The sequence below is a fragment of the Dryobates pubescens genome, chromosome 23, assembly GCF_014839835.1.
Source record: "Dryobates pubescens isolate bDryPub1 chromosome 23, bDryPub1.pri, whole genome shotgun sequence".
NCBI classification, from domain to species: domain Eukaryota; kingdom Metazoa; phylum Chordata; class Aves; order Piciformes; family Picidae; genus Dryobates; species Dryobates pubescens.
In genome coordinates, this window is record NC_071634.1 from 5119713 (window position 1) to 5141372 (window position 21660).

Consider the following 21660-nt stretch of genomic DNA (forward strand, 5'->3'; position numbering starts at 1 on the left):
CTATATTTAGGTGTGATGCAGAGCACTGGCATGGCTGCTCTGTGCTCTGATGGGATAAATAAATAATGAGGATAAACCAACAAGCCCCCATGGGCAGCTCCTTTTAATAAGTAAAACCTGGAGAAGGAGTGCAAATGGAGACATTCCAGAGCAGACTGCATTTGGCTCTGGGCAGGCAGCCTGATCTAGTTGGAAGCGTCCCTGCTGACTGCAGGGGGGTTGGACAAGATGATCTCTGAGGGTCCCTTGCAACCTGATGCAGTTTGTGCATCTGTTTGGGCACCACAGGAAGGACATGGAGATGCTGGAGCATTTCCAGAGAAGGGCAGCAATGCTGGTGAAGGGTTTGGAGAGCAGGGCTGGGGAGGAGCAGCTGAGGGAGCTGAGGTTGTTTAGACTGGGGCAAAGGAGGCTGAGGGGAGACCTCATTGCTCTCTACAGCTCTCTGAAAGGAGGTTGGAGCCAAGTGGAGTTTGGTCTCTTCTCTCTTGTATCAGGTGATAGGACAAGAGCAAATGGCCTCAAGGTGCACCAGGGGAGGTTTAGGTTGGAGATTAGGTAAAAACTCTTCCCTGCAAGAGTGGTCAGGCACTGGAACAGGCTGCCCAGGGAGGTGGTGGGGTCACCATCCCTGGAGGTGTTCAAGAGGGGATTGGATGTGGCACTTGGTACCATGGTTTAGTCCTGAGGTGCTGGGTGACAGGTTGGACTTGATGACCTTTGAGGTCTTCTCCAACCTTGTTGATTCTATGATTCTAAGGAAAGTGTGGCCATGGCACTTGGGGACGTGGTTTAATGGCTGTGGGGGTGCTTGTTAGGTCAGTGGCTGGAGCTGATGGTCTCAGAGGTCTGCTCCAGCTCAATCAGTTCTCTGGTTCTGTGCTGCTGCGTTTGAAGGATGAAATCTGTGCAACTTTCAGCCCATGAGTGATGCTCAGGGCATCATCCACTGTGGACCAGCCATGTCCTCACTGTCAGCCCTGGGCTTAGGGACTATGGTTCCTCTGCCTCACTCTGCCTCAGTTTCCCTGCCTGTGAGAAGATCACTGCCTCCTTTGTTAATCCCTTGGAGATCTCCTGATGAAAGCTGTGGGTGAGACCTTGGTTATTAAGCGCATTAAGCGCTTGCTGTGATGATAATAGGGATTCCTGTAGCTCCATGGCTTACTTAGCTTTGCCTTTACCAGCTCAACTGGTAATCAAGGCTCTGCCAAGCTGACCTGGACCACTTCCTGACATCTGGAGAGGCCATTAACCCAGACCTGGCTTTTAATTAGAGCTCATTTGTGTGGTTGTCGAAGAACCGGGGTTGCGCCGGGCCCCGCGGGGTTGATTCACTGTGGGCTGTAGCAAGGAGGAGGCCTGGAGCTGGGGGTGCTCTGCCCTCCCTGCCTCTCTCCATCATTCATATGGCCTCGTTGTGAGGACACCACTGTTCCTTCTCAGTTTTGCAAGCTGTTGGGTTGTTGAAACACAGCAGAGACATGGACCTGCTGGAGCAGGTCCAGAGGAGGCCACGAAGATGATCAGAGGGCTGGAGAGCCTCTCCTACAAAGGCAGGCTGGGAGAGTTGGGGCTGTTCAGCCTGGAGGGGAGAAGGCTCTGGGGAAACCTTAGAGCTGCATTTCAATATCTGAAGGGGACATACAGGAAGGCTGGGGAGGGACCATTTAGAAGGGCTTGGGACAATAGGATGAGGGGCAGTGGTTTGAGACTGGAGCAGGGGAGACTTAGGCTGGACATTGAGAGGAAGGGTGGTAAAATAATGGAACAGGCTGCCCAGGGATGTGCTTGAGGCCCCATCCCTGGACACATTCAGAGTCAAACTTGATGGGGCCCTGAGCATCCTGCTCTAGTTACAGATCATAGAGTCACAGAATGGTTTGGGTTGGAGGGGACCTTAAAGGTATCCAGTTCCAACCCCTCTGCCATGAGCACCTTCCACCAGCCCAGGTTGCTTAAGGCCTCATCTAATCTGGCCTTCAGCACCTCCAGGGAGGAGGCATCCCCAGCCTCCCTGGGCAACCTGTTCCAGTGTCTCACCATCCTCACTGGAAAGAATGTCTTCCTAATCTCCAGTGTAAGTCTCCCCTCTTCCAGCTGAAAGCCACTCTTGTAGAGTGGCCCTTGTAGAAGGTCCCTCCCCAGCTCGCCTGTAGCCCCCTTCAGGTACTGGAAAGCTGCTCTGAGGCCTCCCTGGACTCTTCTCCAAACTGAAACACCCCACACCTCTCAGCCTGTCCCCATAGGGGAGATTCTTCAGCCCTCTGATCATCTTCAAGGCCTCATCTGCACCTGCTCCAACAGGCCAATGTCCTTCTTGTGCTGGATGTCCCTGCTCATCCCTGCTCACTGCAGGGGGGTTGGACAGGGTGACCTTTGAGGGTCCCTTCCACCCTGATGTGTTCATGATTCTATGACTTCCCCCTTCCCCAGTAACCTCAGGCCACAGCCAGGGTCCCATCCAGCCCTGGGGAAATCCTCCCCTCCATTGGGTTTCTGTGCCCCCAACTCCATGCCTCTTGTGTCCTCCATCCTGAGTGCTGCGGGGACCTCCCAGGGACAGTCAGTGCCCCAGGAGGGCTGGTGGGTGCCCCAGGAGGAGCATCTGCCTGCTTTGCAATGCCTTGGCCCTGGTGAGAGCAACAGGGAGGCTTTTGTTCTGCACCAGAAACTTTTCATCCTGCTTTACAGCTCCTTTTTTATTTCCCTTGGCTGCGCTCTCACAAATCTGAAGCAGATTAACATGCAGTCCCCTCCCCCCCTCAAAAAGAACCCAGCCCCAGAGCTTGGCTGCTTAAAATCATCAGATTTCAGTGAAGGCTTTCAAAGTTAACAGTTTCCTGCATCCTCTGCAGGCTAACTTAATTTTTCCCTCTACCCTCCGTGGGTTTTGCTGTTCAGTTCCTCAGCTGTTGGAGCAGGAGGGAGGAAGGACCAGGGTGGCTCTGATGTGGAGAAGGTTACTTCACACAGGGGGAGGATGAATCTGAGCTTGCCCTGTGTAAGGGCCCAAAGGGTTGTCCTCAGGAGGCTGAGCCTGTGGTATGGCCACAGGCAGGTCATGGCTGTAGAGGTGAAAGCCCTTTGGGGTAAAATGTTAGGGACATGGTGCCACTGGAAGAGGAGAGCAGCGCTGAGATGGAGCTCTCTTTCTCCCAGCCAGGTGTTTGCTGGAGGCTGGGATGATTTGTAGCTGTGGAGGCTGTGAGAGCCTGTGGAAGATCTGCATGGCTTGGCTGGACACAAGCATAAGGAGCTTTCCTGGCTTGATGAGTGAGGCTTAGTGCCCTAAATGCAGCCGGGGTCCTCCTTCCTCACCGGCTCTGCTTTTGGACATCTCCTGGTGGCTGGGAGGGCTGAACCAAAGCCCTGCTGAGAGGAGCATTGGAAGTTAGAGGAGTTGTAAAGGAAAGAACAAACAGTAGTGCAGTGCTGATTGGTTCTGCTGCCTGACCTCCCAGCGTGGCCTCTGCTTCCTTGCAAAAACTCACCTGCATCTGACCCAGGTGGAGGACATTTGGCTTCCTCTTGGGGGTGCTGATTGACAGCTGGCTGAACAGGAGCCAGCAGTGTGCCCAGGGGGCCAAGAAGGCCAATGGCATCCTGGCCTGCATCAGGAACAGTGTGGCTAGCAGGAGCAGGGAAGTCATTGTGCCCTGTGCTCAGCACTGGTTAGGCCAAACCTTGAGTCCTGTGTCCAGTTCTGGGCTCCTCAGTTTAAGAAGGACATTGAGACACTTGAATGTGTCCAGAGAAGGGCAATGAGGCTGGGGAGAGGCCTCGAGCACAGCCCTGTGAGGAGAGGCTGAGGGAGCTGGGGTTGTTTAACCTGGAGAAGAGGAGGCTCAGGGGAGACCTTATTGCTGTCTACAACTACCTGAAGGGAGGTTGTAGCCAGGTGGGGGTTGGTCTCTTCTCCCAGGCAACCGGCACCAGAACAAGAGGACACAGTCTCAAGCTGCACCAGAGAAGGTTTAAACTTGAGGTGAGGAGAAAGTTCTTCACAATGAGAGGAGTTAGCCATTGGAATGTGCTGCCCAGGGAGGTGGTGGAGTCCCCATCCCTGGAGGTGTTCAAGAGGGGATTGGATGTGGCACTTGGTGCCATGGTTTAGTAGCCATGAGGTGTTGGGTGACAGCTTGGACTTGATGATCTCTGAGGTCTTTTCCAACCTTATTGATTCTATGATTGAGGAGCTGGAGCCACCCAACCTTGGCCAGTGCCTTGACCAACACTGGTGCCCATCAGCACAAGCCTGAGGTGGCCAGGCTCAGCTGGGGCCACTCTGGGTGGCGTGAGCGTCGGCGTGACCCAGGGCACCAGCTCTGCGCCACCTCACATGCCTTTGACCCAGCCAGTGGTGCGGAGACGAAAGCCAAACCCAGCCCAGCGCCGCCGAGCTGCCCATTAACTGCTGGAACAAAGGGTTGGGGCTGCCTGGGGGCTGGTTTGGGGCCAGAGGAGCTCAGCTGGGGCTAGCAAAGGCTGCTGCGGGAGCCTCAGCTGCCAGCCCATCGCTCTGCTGTATAATCCCGGCCCCGGCAGCGCTTGCCGGGGGAGGGGTGCTGGCCCCCCAGCTCTCAGAGCCTTTCCACGTTGGCTGGGAGAGTCTCTGAACATGTGTGCTGGGCTCTGGAGGCTTTAATCAAATCCAGGCTTTAGCAGACATTGCCTGGAAACTCCCCGGGAGCCGAGGAAACCGAAGGCAGCGGAGCAGGGAGGCCGTGCGGAGGGCGCTGGGGGTGGTGGGTGAGCGCTGAGTCTGCTCCTGCTCCAGCAAGGGAAAGATGAGCAGTGCCTGCGGGGTGGGAGCCTGGAGGACACTGTAGTCTGGAGGAGACTGAGGGGGAATCTCATCAGTGCTTATAAACCCTGAAAGGGTGGGTGTCAGTCCTTGTTCAGTGGCACCCAGCGACAGGAGAAGGGGTAACAGGCACAAAGTGGGACCTAAGAAGTTGCATCTGAACATGAGGAGGAACTTCTTTAAGGGTGAGGGAGCACTGCAACAGGCTGCTCACAGAGCTGGTGGAGTCTCCATCTCTGGAGACATTCAAAACCCACTGGCACCTGCTCCTGTGTGACCTGCTCTACGTGGACATGCCTTGGTGTGGGGGGTTGTGGAGATGTGAGGGGCCTGGAGCATCTCTGTGAGGAGCAAAGGCTGAGAGCCCTGGGGCTGTTGAGCCTGGAGAAGAGCAGCCCCAGAGGGGATCTGCTCAATGCCCAGCAAAGAGCTGAGTTTGGGGGGATGAGAGGATGAGGCCAGACCACGTGTAAGTGGTGCCCAGTGACAGGAAGGTGCAGTGGGCACAAGCTGGGGAAGGGCACAATGGGCATAAGCCCAGGAGGTTCCACCTGAATGGCAGGAGAAACTTCTCTGCTGTGAGGGTGCTGGAGCCCTGGAGCAGGCAGGAGCAGGCTGCCCAGAGAGGTTGTGGAGTCTCCCTCTGGAGAGGCTCCAAGCCCAGCTGGCCATTGTGATCCTGGGCAGGCTGCCGGGGGTCAGGCCCGGCGGTTTCGCCGCCGTCTCCTCACCCCGTGCCGAGCCCAGCCGTGCGGTGAACCTGCCACTGACAGCTCCCTGCTCTGGGGGAAGGGTTTGTTATCCCCTGGGAATTCTATTTGGGAAACAGGGCTCAGACTTCAGGTACTTTCCCTGCTTGTTGTGAAACCTGGGTGCGGGTCCGGCCCGCTCCCCCGGGGCACAAAGGCAAACAAGGCGGAGCGGTGAACTTCCCTCTCCAAGCTGCGGGGGGCTGAACTTTATGCCGGGCCACAGACGGTTGTGATCGTTCAAGGGTGAACGGCTCAGGGGTGGCTGCAGTGGGAAGGAACACTGAAGGTGTGCTGCCCAGGAAGGGTTTGATCGGCCTGGCCTCACAGCAGCCGCGGGGGTGGTGGTACAGAGACACTGGGCTGGTGTACTGCCCGACTCCTAGCCTGGGCTGTGCTCAAAGCCTCATCTGCCCCGTGGGGAATCGTGGAGCTGAAGGCACAGGAGAGATGATCCGCTGAAGTCGTTAGCCCAAGCAGCTGCTCGGGGTTCCAGTCGGTCTCTGGGAGGGGAGGGAGGGCTCAGTCACATGCCCCAGACGTGGTCCCTGCACAGCCGAGCTCCTGGCTGCTGCTCGGGGCCGCTGCGGGCTTTTACTGGGGGGAAGCAGCCTGGGCTTGTACTGAGGAATAGAGCTGAAGCTTGCAAAAGTGCCCTTAGGCCTCCAAGCCTGAGCCTCAGGTGGTGAAAACAAGCCCAGTGCCTTGTATGGCCCCTGCCATTGCTTGGGGGCACAGCCGTGCAGCACGGGGAGGTCCTTGGCCTCTCCTGGCTGCTGGGGGCGTGCTGGACCCCTGCTGGTTCCTCTGCCTCTTTGAGGCTTCTACAGAATGAGAAAGCCCCAGGAGGGGAAGGGGAGGGAAAGCTGCCTTGCTGTGAAGCCTTCAGTCTTCTGGTTTAATCAGGAGGGGCTTGGGGGACACTGGCTGCAGCTGGAGCTCCTCAGCTGCAAATCCCCACCAGCACTTGACTTAAAGGATGATGTGTGTGATGAGGAAGGGGCAAGAGCTGGAGGAAAAGCTCACAGGAGGAGGAAAACCAATCCCAGCCCCAGCTTTGTTTTCAGGGTTCATGGCCAAAGGTCTGGCTTGGGGCAAGGATTCCTTCACCTCAATGAGCGAGCAGGGAGCGCTGCTGGCTGCTCTCCCCTTTCCCCTGCCTGCCTTTGGAGGGGTTGCTGGTCTCAGCAGGACATCCCATGCTGCTGCAGGAGCCTCCCCTCACATCCCTGCGTTTCCTCCCTGTCTCTGCAGCCTACCCATGAGCTCAGACTTCCAGCATTACAGCTTCAGGATGCCGAACATCGGGTTCCAGAACCTGCCTCTCAACATCTACATCGTGGTTTTCGGCACGGCCATCTTCGTCTTCATCCTCAGTCTGCTCTTCTGTTGCTACTTGATCAGGTAAGGGAATGCCCCCCAGCTGCTTCCAGGAGCTGCCTTGGTTCACACTGAGCCTGTCACCCATCCCTCACAGTCACAGACAGGTAGGGGTTGTAAGGGGCCTCTGAAGATCACTGAATGCAGCCCCACTGCCAGAGCAGCATTACCTAGGGCAGGTCACACAGGAACACCTCCAGGCAGGCCTTGAGAGTCTCCAGAGACAGAGACTCCACCAGCTCTCTGGGCAGCCTGCTCCAGGGCTCTGCCACCCTCACAGCAAAGAACTTCCTTCCCATGTTTAGATGGAGCTTCCTGTGTTGAAGTTTACACCCATTACCTCACTGATCTCCAAGGTCTTTTCCAACCTGCTCTCTTCTTCTCTGCTTTCTTCTCTTCTGCTCTGCTCTCCTCTCTTCTGCTCTGCTCTCCTCTCTTCTGCTCTGCTCTCCTCTCTTCTGCTCTGCTCTCCTCTCTTCTGCTCTGCTCTCCTCTCTTCTGCTCTCCTCTCCTCTCCTCTGCTCTCCTCTCCTCTCCTCTGCTCTCCTCTCCTCTCTTCTGCTCTCCTCTCTTCTGCTCTCCTCTCCTCTCTTCTGCTCTCCTCTCCTCTCTTCTGCTCTCCTCTCCTCTCTTCTGCTCTCCTCTCTTCTGCTCTCCTCTCCTCTCTTCTGCTCTCCTCTCCTCTCTTCTGCTCTCCTCTCCTCTCTTCTGCTCTCCTCTCCTCTCTTCTGCTCTCCTCTCTTCTGCTCTCTTTTGTTCTATTCTATTCTGCTCTCTTCTGTTCTGTTCTCTCCATGAGCTGTGCAGGTGCTGGACTCAGCAAGGCCAGCCTACATGAGCTAGGAGGCTGTGTGTGCTGCAGCAGGCAGGGGAGCGAGGCTGGCGGCTCAGAGCGCAGCCCGGGCGGATGAGAGAGGGCTGATTCATGGTGGCTGCCTCCTGCTTAATGTTTCCCCACGTTCTGCTGTGTAATGAGTAACTGGAGGGCTGTGTGCTGAGGCAATGTTTAATGCCTGCTGCCTGGCTTATTGGACACCAATTGCTCATTCAACAGTGCCCTTTGCAGGTTAATGATGCAGGCTGCAGCTGCCTGTGCCGGCGGCGGGCGCTGCGCGCCGGGGTTAAAGGTTGCTGCGGTTTGGGGCTTGTTTCAATTGTTTTATGGGCCACTGGGGAGAGAGCTGGGACACTCCTGGGGAGGTGAAGCTCTTCCTGCTGGAAGGGAAGGGAGAGGCAAACAGGGAAAAACACAGGGCCTGGGAATCAAGGTGGCTGGGGGGGAAGGTTGTGCCAGGCGTGAGCTGAGTCAGCCTGTGCCCAGGTTCACTCAGCCTGTGCCCAGGTGTCACCCATCCTGGCTGGGATCAGCAACAGTGTGACCAGCAGGGTAGGGAAGTGATTGTCCCCCTGTGCTTAGCACTGCTGAGGCCTACTCCTGGAATACTGGGTTCAGTTTAGGGGCCCTCACTGCAAGGGGGCCACAGGTAAGCACAGACACATCCTGCACTGGGGGCACTACAACCCCCTGAAGGCTCCAGGCTCAGGGCAGAGTGGCTGGAAAGTGCCCAGCAAACAGCACCTGGGGGGGCTGGCTGACAGCAGCAGAAGGTGAGCCAGCAGTGGGACCAGGGGGCAGAGAGGCCAACAGCAGCCTGGCCTGGATCAGCAATGGTGTGGCCAGCACTGATGGTGCCCCTGCACTGGGCACTGGTGAGGCCACACCATGAGTACTGGGTTCAGTTTTGGGTCTCCTCACTTCAAGGACATTGAGGTGCTGGAGCAGGTCCAGAGAAGGGCAGCCAAGCTGGGGAAGGGTCTGGAGAACAGGGCTGGGGAGGAGCAGCTGAGGGAGCTTGGGGGTCTTTAGTGTGGAGAAGAGGAAGCTGAGGGGAGACCTCATTGCTCTCTATAGCTCCCTGAAAGGAGGTTGAAGCCAGGTGGGGAATTGATCTCTTTTCCCAAATAACAAGGAATGGGAGAAGAGGAAGTGGCCTCAAGGTGCACCAGGGGAGGGTTAGGTTGGACATATGGAAAGATTTCTTCCCCCCAAAGTGTGGTCCAGCCCTGGAGCAGACTGTCCAGGACAGTGGTGGAGTCCCCATCCCTGGAGGGACTGAAAGGCTGTGTAGATGTGGTGCTGAAGGATGTGGTTTAGTGGTGGACTTGGCAGTGCTGAGTTAATGGTTGGACTCACTGATCCTAGAGGTCTCTTCCAACCAAAATGATTCTTGATATTCAGTAATTTCCACCAATTTTCAGCTGTGCACAAAGCAACACCTACAGCTTGTAGGTGAGCCCAAACCCAGGCCTTCCCAGGTGTGGTTTGGACTGCCTGGGCATTCTGTTTTCACTTTTGCCCACAGATGTGCACCAGAAAAGGACATTTGAGGCTACAGCACATCTGCCCACCCAGGCAGACAGGGCAGAACCAGATCCAGGGGGCAGCCAGGCCACCCTTAGTGCTCAGTGTTAGCAAGCTCTGTGCTGGGGCTTTGCTTCTGTGTCCAGTGTTCATGCTTTGACTGGGATGCCAGTGGGAGAGGGCACAAACCCAACAGATAAATGGTGTTCAGAAGGCCCCAGGAGGTGTTTTGCCCAGCTTGAGCCTGGATCTCTACAGCTGGCTGGCAAAAATGAAGAGGTGTTTGGACTTCCAGCCTATTTTTCCTGGGCACCAGGTCTTGCTGGGTGTGTCCTCCCCCAAAGATGAAATAACAAGTAGTAATGTCTGGGAGATCAAGCCAGAAAAGCTTTATATTTAGAAGCTGGAGGCATGTTGTAAGAGAGAGGGTGAGTAACTGGAGAGAGGAGCCAGCAAGGGGAGTGCAAGCCCTGTCTCCTCCTGTCATTAGCTGAAGGCAGAGCCCCTTTCTGGATGAGGCTCCCACTACCAGGAGTAATGAAGTGCTGCTTAAGGACCTGTGCTAGATGGGAGGTTGGATTGGGTCATCTGATGATTCCCTTCATAGCCCCAGGCTCTATGAATGGCTCTTCAAACCACCCCCCCAGCTCTGTTGCTGGCAAGATGGAGCCAAACTGGAATTCTCCAGCCCCTCTTGTGGAGGGTTTGGCCCTGCCACTGGTTTTAGCTGTGCTGATGCACCCCAGGAGCAGCCATCTCCTCTGACTTTGCTTGTGTGGGGTGGAGGAGCTGGAGCTGCACATGCCTTGGAAAGCCTTGTAGATGACCTGCAGGGTGAGGACCATGTGCCTGCAAGTGCAGAGCATCCCAAACAATTGCTCTGGGGAAGGTTTGGCATTGAGCACTGAGGCACTGCTGATAGGGCTGTGGAGATGTGAGGGGCCTGGAGCATCTCTGTGAGGAGCAAAGGCTGAGAGCCCTGGGGCTGGGGAGCCTGGAAAAGAGCAGCCCCAGAGGGGATCTGAGCAATGCTCAGCAAGGGCTAAAGGGCAGGGGCCAAGGGGATGAGGCCAGACTCTTGTCAGTGGTGCCCAGTGACAGGACAAGGGGCAATGGGCACAAGCTGGGGAAGGGCACAATGGAAGCAAGCCCAGGAGGTTCCACCTGAACAGAGGAGAGACTTCTTTGCTGTGAGGGTGCTGGAGCCCTGGAGCAGGCTGCCCAGAGAGGTTGTGGAGTCTCCTTCTCTGCAGAGATTCCAACCCCAGCTGGCCATTGTGATCCTGGGCAAGCTGCTGTGGGTGCCCTGCTTTAGCAGGGGGGTTGGACTGGATGCTCTCCAGAGGTCCCTTCCACCCCCCCTGCACACTGTGATCCTGGGCAAGCTGCTGTGGGTGCCCTGCTTTAGCAGGGGGGTTGGACTGGATGCTCTCCAGAGGTCCCTTCCAGCCCCCTCCATGCTGGCATTGCAGTGCCTGGCTGTGTGGCAAGCAAATGCCCCCAGCCCTGCAGCAGGAGGGTTGGGGACACAAAGTAAGATCCTGAATTGAAATTGAGTTGTTCCCTGTCTCAAACCAGCTTGCACCTGGAGGCTGTGTGCAGGAGAGGTGTTAGCAAGCAGGTGCAGCATGGGTCAAACCATGGCACTGCAGAGACACCAGCCCAAGGCAGAGGGGAAACAGCCTCCCATTGCACCAGAGAAAGTTTAGGTTGGACATGAGGAACAATTTTCCCCCCAAAAGGGTTGTCAAGCAGGCTGCCCAGGGCAGGGTGGAGTCCCCATCCCTGGAGGGCTTTGAAATAGAATAGAATAGAATAGAATAGAATAGAATAGAATAGAATAGAATAGAATAGAATAGAATAGAATAGAATAGAATTGAATTGAATTGAATTGAATTGAATTGAATTGAATTGAATTAACCAGCTTGGGAAAGACCTCAGAGATCATTGAGTCCAACCTATCACCCAACACCATCTAATCAACTAAACCATGGCACCAAGCACCCCATCCAGGCTCTTCCTAAACACCTCCAGTGATGGTGACTCCACCACCTCCCTGGGCAGCACATCCCAATGGCAAATCTCTCTGTCTGTGAAGAACTTCTTCCTAGCCTCCAGCCTAAACCTCCCCTGGCACAGCCTGAGACTGTGTCCTCTTGTTCTGGTGCTGGTTGCCTGGGAGAAGAGACCAACCCCCACCTGGCTACAACCTCCCTTCAGACAGTTGTAGACAGCAATAATGTCTCCCCTGAGCCTCCTCCTCTCCAGGCTAAGCAATCCCAGCTCCCTCAGCCTCTCCTCACAGGGCTGTGCTCAAGGCTTGGCAGCACCAAGCTGCACTGGTGCCCAGCCCTCAGCTTTGAAGAGCCACAAGATTTGGGGCAGGCAGAGTTTCAGGCAAACACCACCTGGAGAAGCAGACCTGGGGTTGTTCAGTCTGGAGAAGAGGAGGCTGAGGAGAGACCTCATTGCTCTCTACAGCTCCCTGAAAGGAGGCTGAGTGAGGTGGGGCTTGGTCTCTCCTAAAGAACAAGCAACAGGGCAAGAGGCAACAGCCTCAAGTTGCACCAGGGCAGGTTCAGGTAGGGCAGTAGGAACAATTTCTTCCCTGAAAGGGTTGTCAGGGGCAGTGGTGGAGTGCCCATCCCGTGAAGGATTGAAAAGCTGTGCAGATGTGGTACTGAGGGACCTGGTTCAGTGGTGAGCTGGCGGTGCTGGGTTCATGGTTGGAGTCCATGACCTTAAAGGTCTTTTGCTACCTAAACAGTTCTGTGATTCTGTTCCAAAGCTTCCTCCTCTGCTTGCTCAGCCAGCCCAGCTGGTCTCTTGCTGAATGCTTCTCCCTGAGAGTTTGGGAGGCAGAGGCAGCACAACTGAGCTTATCACTGAAGATAAAGCTGTGCCTGAGGAAGCCAAGCAGCAGGCTGGGGGCTTTGGTGGGAAGGCTGTGAGTGGGGAGGTCTCCTTCCCCACCCCTGCTGGAGCAGGAGCTTTGCTGGGGTCTGGAGGAGGTGCTGTGGCCAGTCTAGCAATGGCTGGCAGCACAAGTGGTTGGAAGCTGGGGGTGCTTGTGGCAGCTCCTGCTTTGCTCACTGGCTGCTGCTGCTCTGTGTGGGGCAGGTGGTGTCTGCACAGAGAATTAGGGTGCACATAAGGGGAAAAGAGGAGGAGGTCCTGTGCTTGTGGATGGAGATGTGGCCTTGCCAGCTGCAGGGGAAGCTGGGTGTTGCTTAACTCCTCCTGCCATGTGGGCATTCTCCTTTCTGAAGGGCAAGATGAGACCTCTCTGACAGTGAGACATCTCACTGAACCTGGGGAGGAGGGGCTGGCTGGGCTGGGGTGTTAGAGCCAGCCTGGTGGGGTGGCCTGGCTTCATGCTTCTCTCTCTTTTGATTGCAGGCTCAGACACCAAGCACACAAAGAGCTTTATGCCTACAAACAGGTGAGATGGTGCACAGTCAGTTGTCTTCCTCTTCCCTTGGCCTTAGCACCACATCCACACTGGAGAGGTCACTCCAGCAGGTCACGTTGTGCTGTTCTTCCCCTTGGGAAGATTGTGGCCTTCAAGGAGGAATTGTAACACCAAGTCAACCCTCTGTCCCCACTGATTTGAGAGTTTTCCTGCCATCTGGGCACTCCAGGAGCATCTCTGACCTGGTAGCTTGCAGCTCTCAGACAAGCTCCCTGAGAGGTGGGGGCATCACCTCAAGTGGCCAACCTCCCCAAACCCTCTCTGTATTCTCTGCTGCTGAGCAGTGATGCCTTCACTTCCCAGCAATTCAGAGATGTTTGTGGGGTCTGAATCAGCTCCTGGGATGGACCTGGCTGCTCTGAACCCCCCACAGCTTTGGGGGCTGTCTTAGGAACCACCTCCAGTTAAGTTCTGTGTGCCCAGCTCTTACCTGCAGGCACCCACACGTGCCAGGGCTTGTGTTAGAATAACCATGGCCAAGAGGTGAGGGTCAGGTTGCTGCTGCAGTCTCCTGTTCCCTCCAGGGCTTGTGCAGTGTTTCAGCCTCTGGTCTGTGGTTTGAGCAAGCAACTGGGAGAAGCTGGGCTGATGTGGTATGGCCACACGTGCTCAGCCTGGAGTTACAGCTCTCTCTCCAGGTGTTCAGCCAGGGGGCAGTGAAAATGAAGAGGCAGATGTCCACCCAGGAGCTTGTTGCAGAGAGTGGGAGCCCAGGGGGTTTGAACCTGGGAGGAGAGCTGCTGGGTTTGGTGCTTGTGTTGTTAGTGCTTGCAGCTGTGCCGGCGCTGCCTTCCTCCGGTGCCGCCGCAGGGCTGAAGGTGTGATGCTGTGCTGGCTTTGCTGGGGGGGGTCCAGTCCCACTGGGACACCAAATGGGCTCTCCTCGTGGAGATCTGTCCTGCCAAGAAGCTGTTGCTCTGTCTTACAGGTTATACTCAAGGAGAAGGTGAAGGAGCTGAACCTACATGAGGTGAGTACAGCCCTGGGGTGGGACTGTAGCAGAACGACTCTGGGGTTGCTTAGCCTGGAGAGGAGGAGGCTCAGGGGAGACCTTCTTGCTCTCTACAACTCCCTGAAGGGAGGTTGTAGCCAGGTGGGGGTTGGTCTCTTCTCCCAGGCAACCAGCACCAGAACAAGAGGACACAGTCTCAAGCTGTGCCAGAGGAAGTTTAGACTGGATGTTAGGAAGAAGTTCTTCCCAGAGAGAGTTGTTAGCCATTGGAATGTGCTGCCCAGGGAGGTGGTGGAGTCCCCATCCCTGGAGGTGTTCAAGAGGGGATTGGACGTGGCACTTGGTGCCATGGTTTAGTAGTCCAGAGGTGTTGGGTGACAGCTTGGACTTGATGATCTCTGAGGTCTTTTCCAACCTTGTTGATTCTATGATTGAGGAGCTGGAGCCACCCAACCTTGGCCAGTGCCTTGACCAACACTGGTGCCCATCAGCACAAGCCTGAGGTGGCCAGGCTCAGCTGGGGGAAGATTAGGCTTGATCTTAGGAGTTCTTCACAGAAAGGGAGACTGGCCATGGGAAAGTGCTGCACAGGGGGGGAGGGGGTCAAGGTCCCTGGAGATGCTTAAGAAAAGCCTGGATGAGGCACTTAGTGCCATGGTCTGGTTGATCAGTTAGGGTTGGGTGATCAGTTGGCCTTGATGATCTTGGAGGTCTCTTCCAACCTGGCTGATGGTGTGATTCCTCACCCTCCTCTTCCTGGTGCTGGGGAGGGGATGGAGGACAGGCAAAGGTTGCTGCAAGCCCCAAACAACCTGACCTGGAATGGTTCCAGCCATGGGGCCTCTCCCCGCTCTGGGTAGCCTGGGTCAGGCTGTCTCCACCCTCGCTGTCAAACGTTTCTCCCTTCTCTCCAGTCTCAACCTCCCTCTCAGTTTCAACCCATCTCCCCTTTGTGCTGTCACAACAGGCCCCTTTCCCATCCCCGGGCCCCCTGTTTGGGCGGTGGGGGCTGCTCTGGACAGTGAGCAGGGGGCGCAGGGGGAGGGGAGGGGTTTGCAATGCCCCGCGGAGCTGCCGGGGCTGGCCCGGAGCCGTGCAGGGGGGAAGCCCCTGCCGCGCTCCTCAGCCTCTCGTTCCTGGGGTTATTTTTGCCCTTTTTTTCCATGGCGCCGCTTCTCGCAGCTGCCCAGATGTGTGTGCTCCTTAGGGGCCGCCCCGGGGCCTCCAACGAGCTTTTGGTGGCTGGAAAGCATCGACGGACGGCACGGCCCCGGGAAAGCCGGGAGCCTCCCAGGTGCCTGCCAGCCGGCGGCATCGGCCGCGGGGCTCTGGGCGGCGGGGCTGGCCCTGCCCTTGCACTGCTGGAGGCTCCCAGGGGAAGTGGGGCTAGGAAAACCAGCCAGGACTGTCCCAGATCTCTGGGATTATCCCAAATGGGTCAGGCAAAGCTGGCGGCATGGGAGAAGGGGATTTCAGCCGGGGCCCTTGCCTGCCGGGGCCACAGCCAGCGGGGCAGAGGTGCAGCAGTTTCCTTCCCCTCCTCCCAGAGTTGTGTCCCTGCGGGTGCAGGCAGTCCCAGAGACCAAGCAGCAGCCTGCATCTGTCCCTGTGCACCCTGTAGCCTCCTGGCATCTCATACAAGCACAGAGTTGTTTGGGTTGGAGGAGACCTCTAACATCATCCAGTCCATCAGCCTGACACCACCAAGGCGACTAAACCACGTCCCCAGGTGCCATGGCCACACGTTCCTGGGACACCGCCGGGGGTGGGGACTCCACCACCTCCCTGGGCAGCCTGTGCCAGTGCCTGACCACACTTGAAGCAAAGAAATTGTTCCTAATCTCCAACCTAAACCTCCCCTGGTGCAATTTGAGGCCATTTCCTCTCCTTCTATCACCTGGCACTAGGAAGAAGAGACCAACCCCCACCTTGCTCCAACCTCCTTTCAGGGAGCTGTAGAGAGCCAGGAGGTCTCCCCTCAGCCTCCTTTCCTCCAGACTGCCTTGCCCCTGTTCTGGGGGGGACTTTGGGACTTTTGGAGCCCCAAACCCCAGCCTATGATCCCAAAGCCTGGCAGGGAAGTCTGGGAAGGCTTTTATGGGTGATTTCACCTCCCTGTGATGCAGGAACCACCCTGACATTCCTTCTGCATCACAGAGGGGTGAAAAAACCCAAGCAGCTTCTGGGTCAGAACAGAGGGCTTGCAGCAAAAGAGAGGTTGATTTGCATCTGGCATGGGGGGTGGGGGTTATCCCCACTCCCAGCGTTTCCTTACTGGCACCAGGAGCCAGACTGCCCCTTTCTGCCCCAGCCAAAGGTGAGGTGAGCTCTGGGCAAAGGGTGGAGCTGGCTGTGGGCAGCACTGGGGGGTGGGTTGGTGTGGGGGGTGCTGTGGCCAGTCTGGGGACATCTGTGCAGCCTGTGCGTGCACTGCGAGCCGCCTGGCCGCTGACCCTGCCCCTCGCCTCCGCAGATCTGCGCCGTGTGCCTGGAGGAGTTCAAGCCCAAGGACGAGCTGGGGATCTGTCCCTGCAAACATGCCTTCCACAGAAAGTGAGTGTGCCAAGGGGCCCCGGGGCTGGGCTGTCCTGGGGCTGGGCTGTCCCTCTTCCTGCCCCGGGGTGCCCTGGTGTGAGCGCTCCGGCTGCTGCTGCTCCTCACCCAGGCGTTCTTCCCACCCCAGTTCCAGGGGGAGGGCAGCAAAAGCTCCTAGTCACAGGAGCTGGAGCATTTGCCTGGCAGAGTCTATCATGCAATCTGGGGGTTGGAAGGGAGGGAGGTGGTGGAGTCCCTGTCCCTGGAGGCCTTCCAAAAAGGATTGGATCACAGAATCACCAAGGTTGGAAGAGACCTCAGAGACCATCAAGTCCAACCTGGCACCCAACACCTCATGACTAAACCATGGCACCAAGTGCCACGTCCAGTCCCCTCTTGAACACCTCCAGGGATGTGGCACTTGCAGCCATGGTTTAGTTGTCAGGAGGTGTTAGGTGATAGGTTGGAGTTGATGATCTCTGAGGTCTTTTCCAGCCTGGTCGATTCTATGATTTGGAGCAGCAAAGGTCCAGTGGTGAGCTGGCAACACTGCTGCAACCCCAGCTCCCTCAGCTGCTCCTCCCCAGCCCTGTGCTTCAGACCCTTCCCCAGCTTGGTTGCCCTTCTCTGGACCTGTTCCAGCACCTCAATGTCCTTGAAGTGAGGAGACCCAAAACTGAACCCAGTACTCATGGTGTGGCCTCACCAGTGCCCAGTGCAGGGGCACCATCAGTGCTGGCCACACCATTGCTGATCCAGGCCAGGCTGCTGTTGGCCTCTCTGCCCCCTGGTCCCACTGCTGGCTCACCTTCTGCTGCTGTCAGCCAGCCCCCCCAGGTGCTGTTTGCTGGGCACTTTCCAGCCACTCTGCCCTGAGCCTGGAGCCTTCAGGGGGTTGTAGTGCCCCCAGTGCAGGATGTGTCTGTGCCTACCTCTGGCCCTGTGTGTGCATTCCTGTTCTAGACATTCTCATGGCTGTGCCCATGCTTTGTAAACCTCTCTCTAAAGGATGTCAGATGTGCTCAGAAACGCCCCTGGACACGGCTCTCAGAAAGCACCTAAGAGAACACAAAGGCACCTCAGTGCTGCCCTCCAGCAGCAGAGCTCCAGGGATGGTGTCAAGGGATCCAAGCTGCCATCACCCGGCGGGGGAGGGTGGAACGAGGCAGCTGCCGCCCCGGAGGGGCCCAGGGGGCACCGAGCTGGGGGTTTATTTGTCGTCTGTGTCCCCCCACAGGTGCCTCATCAAGTGGCTGGAGGTGCGGAAAGTCTGTCCCCTCTGCAACATGCCGGTGCTGCAGCTGGCCCAGCTGCACAGCAAGCAGGACCCCGGCCCCCCGCAGGGCCCCCTCCCCGGCGCAGAGAACATCGTATAGCTGCAGCCCCAGCGCCCCAGGGCCCGCCCCGGCAGCGGCCCGGGCCCCTCGGACACAACCAAAGCACTACGGCGGCCCCGGCAGGCGGGGCCGGGCCAGCGGGGCGCGGGCGGCCCGGAGCGCAGCCCGCAGCACTTTAGCGGGGGACACGGCCCCGACGGCCCGGGGGAGAGAGCCTTGCGCCCTTGAACCCTGCCTCCACGCGGCCCTGCCGGGGTGAAGGGGCTCAGAGCCTCTCCCGGGGGCCTCCCGCACCACAGCCTTCTTCCAGCACATCCCTTCGCCTCCTCGGCGGCGGCGTGGGACACGACGGAGCGGCGCCGAGCGCGCCGCCGCCTTCCGGCCCCGCTGCTCCCCGCCGTGGCAACGGCAATGCCCGAAACGCAGCCGGGGGCCCCTGGAGCATCGCGGATGGCCCCTGCCCGGCCTCCTGGCACCTTTGCCGCCCCTGCCCAGCATGCCGGGGGCAGCGGTGCCGGGCGTGGTGCCGCGGGCGGGCGCCTGCTCAGTGCCTGCTGCTCCTCCCAAAGGGCTAACGGCAAGGGGGGAGCCGCTGTCGCCCCCGGGCGATGGAGCTCCGCGGGGTCTCCTTGGCTTTCCCACCTGCTTTCCACAGGGTGGCTGGCCCCCCTCGGGGTGCTGGGCTACCTCAGCAGGGCTGTTGGGGCCTCTGATGGGCTGGGGCCAAACCCTGCCACTGGGGCTCACTGGGTGGCGCTCCCAGCCTGCCCTGGTGAAGGACACAGGAGCCAGCAGCCAAACCACCCCAAACACCACCACCAGGAGAAGCTGCTGAGAGGAGGAACCTCACCTCCAGCCACCTCCTGGGGAGAAGCTGGGCACTGGAGCATGGTCCCCAGCATCCCCTCTGCCTTCACCCCCCCTCCCTCCTGGGGCTGGGTGGGCTTCTTTTTGGTGGGGGGCAGGGGGTGGCTTTCCCAGCCTCACCCCAGGGCACAGGATGGTGTGGGTGTTGTCCCCCCCAGGTGACTGCCAGGACTGCTTGTGGAGCAAGGAGCCTCACAGAGGTGTTTGGACACTACCAGTTCTGCAGCAGAATCTTTTGTAAAGCAGTTGCTGGGGGGTGGGGGTGGGGGGGGGTGTTCTGTTTTGGGGCTGTTGGGGTTTTTTTGTAAGCTCTATTTTTGTATATTTAATTGCTATTTTCAAAGTCTAAGAATGCCTCTTTTTTGCTAGTCACACTCTTAAGGAAAAACAAACCACAAACAACCCCCCCCAAACAAACAAACTCCCCCCAGCCCCCTCCCCCAGGTTTGCATGTGATTGGACTTGAAATGTAAATAAAAGCAGGTTTGTGGAAGTGGGGCTGTGTCTGCAAGGGGGAGACTGGCACTCAGCCATCATGGCTTGGCTCTGTGGCACCCCCCCCCCCCCCAGGATGGCTCCAGCAGGGCTGGCACCTGCTGGCCCACTCTGGCCCCAGCCCCTCAGCTTGGAGGGGAAGCTGCTTTGGGCCCAGGGAAGGGGTTTCCCAGGGTCAGCGTCTCCCAGGTTGGGGAAATCACCTAAGGGTGCCTTGGAGTTCCCCAGCAGGGCCCAGCATGGTGTGGGCTGCCCTGCTCACCAAGAGGAGAGGTCTTCTCCAACCACCCTGTCACCCCAGCCCAAACCTGCCCAGGGGCCAAGAGCAGGCTCCCAGCAGCTGAGCTCTGGAGAAGTCCAGCTCCCAGCCTCCCTGGCATGGAAGCTGTGGCTGCCTCCTCCCTGGAGGTGTTCAAGGCCAGGCTGGATGAGGCCTTGAGCAACCTGGGCTGGTGGGAGGTGTCCCTGTCTGGCAGGGGGCTGGAACCAGATGATCTTTAAGGTCCCTTCCACCCTAACCCATTCTGTGATGCTATGTCCTGGGAGTTGCTGGGGTGCAGCTGGAAACCACAGCCCCTCACCCTCTTTGTAGAACCACAGGATCATGGCATGGGTTGGGTTGGAAGGGACCTTTCAAGCTCATCTGGTTCAACCCCCCTGCAGCCAGCAGGGACATCTGCATCTAGAGCAGGTTGCTCAGAGCCCCAAACAACCTGACCTGGAATGGTTGCAGGGATAGGACATCTCCCACCTCTGTAGGCAACCTGGGCCAGGGTCTCGCCACCCTTACAGTAAAGCATTGCTTCCTTCTCTCCTGTCTGAATCTCCCTTTTAGTTCCAAACCATCACCCCTTGTCCTGTCACAACAGGCCCTGCTCAAAAGCCTGTCCCCAGCTTTCTGATCAGCCCTTTACATACTGGAAGACCACCAGAAGGTCTCCCTGGAAAGCCTGGGTCCTGTTCTGCAGGCTGACCCCCAACTCGCTGAGCCTGGCCTCAGCACCTCATTTACCCAAGCCTGCAGGGCCCGGGCTCCGCAGGGCGGGCAGGGAGGTCCTTTTCCTCCGCCTGTCCCATCCGGGAGGCCCAGCTGGGCCCATCGCAGGCTGCGAACCCCGCAGGCACCTGGTGCGGAGGAGCAGCGCCGCCCCGCTGCGCCCCGCTGCGCCCCTGCCCGGGCAGCTGCTGCCCCCTAGCGCCGGCTGCGCGCCGCAGCTGCCTGGCCGGCGCCGCTCCCACCTGTGGGTGTTTCTGCTTCACCTCCGGAAGGACCTGCAGGGAGCTAGCGTCTCGCTGCCCTCCGAGCCGTCCTCTGGAAGCTCAAGCCATGGCCAGGGAGAGCTGGGTGAAGATTCCTACGGGTGGGACGAGGCAGCACCAAGGGGTGGAGATATTTTTGTTACTTCCAGCCCACGGATCCTGCTCTGAGGTGCCTGGCTTCCCCCTCCACTTCCATCCCCATCCTCCACCCAGGAAAGGCCAAGGGGCCTCCAAAGCACCACCACCTCCCACCAGCATCAGACCTGAACACACTGCAGTTTGCCCTGGAGCCTCCACGGCTGGACTGAGCAGGGCTGGGAGCTGCTGCTGCCAACGAGAGGTGGTGCCCCTCAGAAAGCCTCTGAGTGTGGAAGCCAACTGCAGAAGGGGCCTGGGACCTGGGGTGGAGCAGAGCACACCCTCAGCAGCATAGACCCCACCCAGTGCTCTGCTTTGAGCCAAGCCTGCCGCAGAGGCCTGCTTGAAACCACCATGAGCCTGGAAGGAGGCCCAAGCGTGGAGCAAACCCGCAGCACCAGGCCAACACTGAAGTTCTGAATGTTGTCCTTCCCCTCCACACAGGGACTGATCTCCAGAGACCAGCAGAGGCAGGCAGCAAGGGGTGGTCAAGGCTTGCTGAGCTGTCTCCAGTGAACTCCCCAGCTCAGCAGGAAGGGCTCATCCACACCCATGGCACCAGCACCTTCTTGGTGCCCCTTCAGCTCAGCATCCCCCCTCTGCCCTGGCACAAGGAAGGAGGAGACAAGAAGCAAAGGAGGGGTTCAGGGATATAAAAAGAAGAGCAACCTTTGGTTAGGAGAGAAAAACCAAAGCCATTTACAAAAGAAATACAGCAGGGACTGTGGTGATGGGCAGCAGCCAGCACAGGGCCTCCCAAAGCCCAGCAGGAGGAGGGACACACAGAAACGTGGAGGAGTCACAGTGGGATGCAGCTCCTAGGGACACCAGCCTGGCACCTAGCCCCAGTGCTACAGGGCAGGGACCTGCAGGCTGGGCTGGTTCTGCAGACTCCTGAGTTCTGTAGAGGTTCCTCACCACTACAGAGGTTTCTCAGCTCTCCAGAGGCTCCTCAGCTGGCTAGGACTTCTTGCAGGTTGGGCTGCAGGGGTGTGGAGGTTCCTCAGTTCTGCAGAGGTTCTTCAGCTCTCTACACCTTGGCCCTGTGCTGTCCCAAGCTTGCTTCTTCCTTGGGTCAGCTCCCACAGGCTGCAGCTATGGAATGCAAGCAGCATCTCTTTCTTTTGGAGGAGACTGGTAGACCCTTCCCACACTGACATGGTCTGTGTAAAACCCACCCAGCCCTCACCAGCCCAGTGCATCATGGAAGCACCACACCACAGAGCCAAGCAGCTCCTGGGCACAAGGACTGTGGATGCCCCAACCCCTGGAGGTGTTCAAGGCCAGGGTGGGACTCTGAGCAGCT

General features: G+C 58.0%; 1 protein-coding gene across 4 annotated transcripts in view; it reads left to right on the forward strand.

Annotated features, from left to right (window-relative positions):
- RNF24 (ring finger protein 24) overlaps positions 1-17852 on the forward strand; it is a 35698-nt gene extending 17846 nt beyond the window's left edge. For all 4 annotated transcript variants that reach the window (XM_054172405.1, XM_054172408.1, XM_054172407.1 and 1 more), the window contains 5 exons: positions 6811-6960; positions 12698-12740; positions 13699-13740; positions 16196-16275; positions 17495-17852. In XM_054172405.1, coding sequence (XP_054028380.1) covers positions 6818-6960; positions 12698-12740; positions 13699-13740; positions 16196-16275; positions 17495-17633 — 447 coding nt within the window. In that variant the 5' untranslated portion in view covers positions 6811-6817 and the 3' untranslated portion in view covers positions 17634-17852. The remainder of the gene's footprint in view (positions 1-6810; positions 6961-12697; positions 12741-13698; positions 13741-16195; positions 16276-17494) is intronic.
- Positions 17853-21660: the final 3808 nt, after the last annotated feature.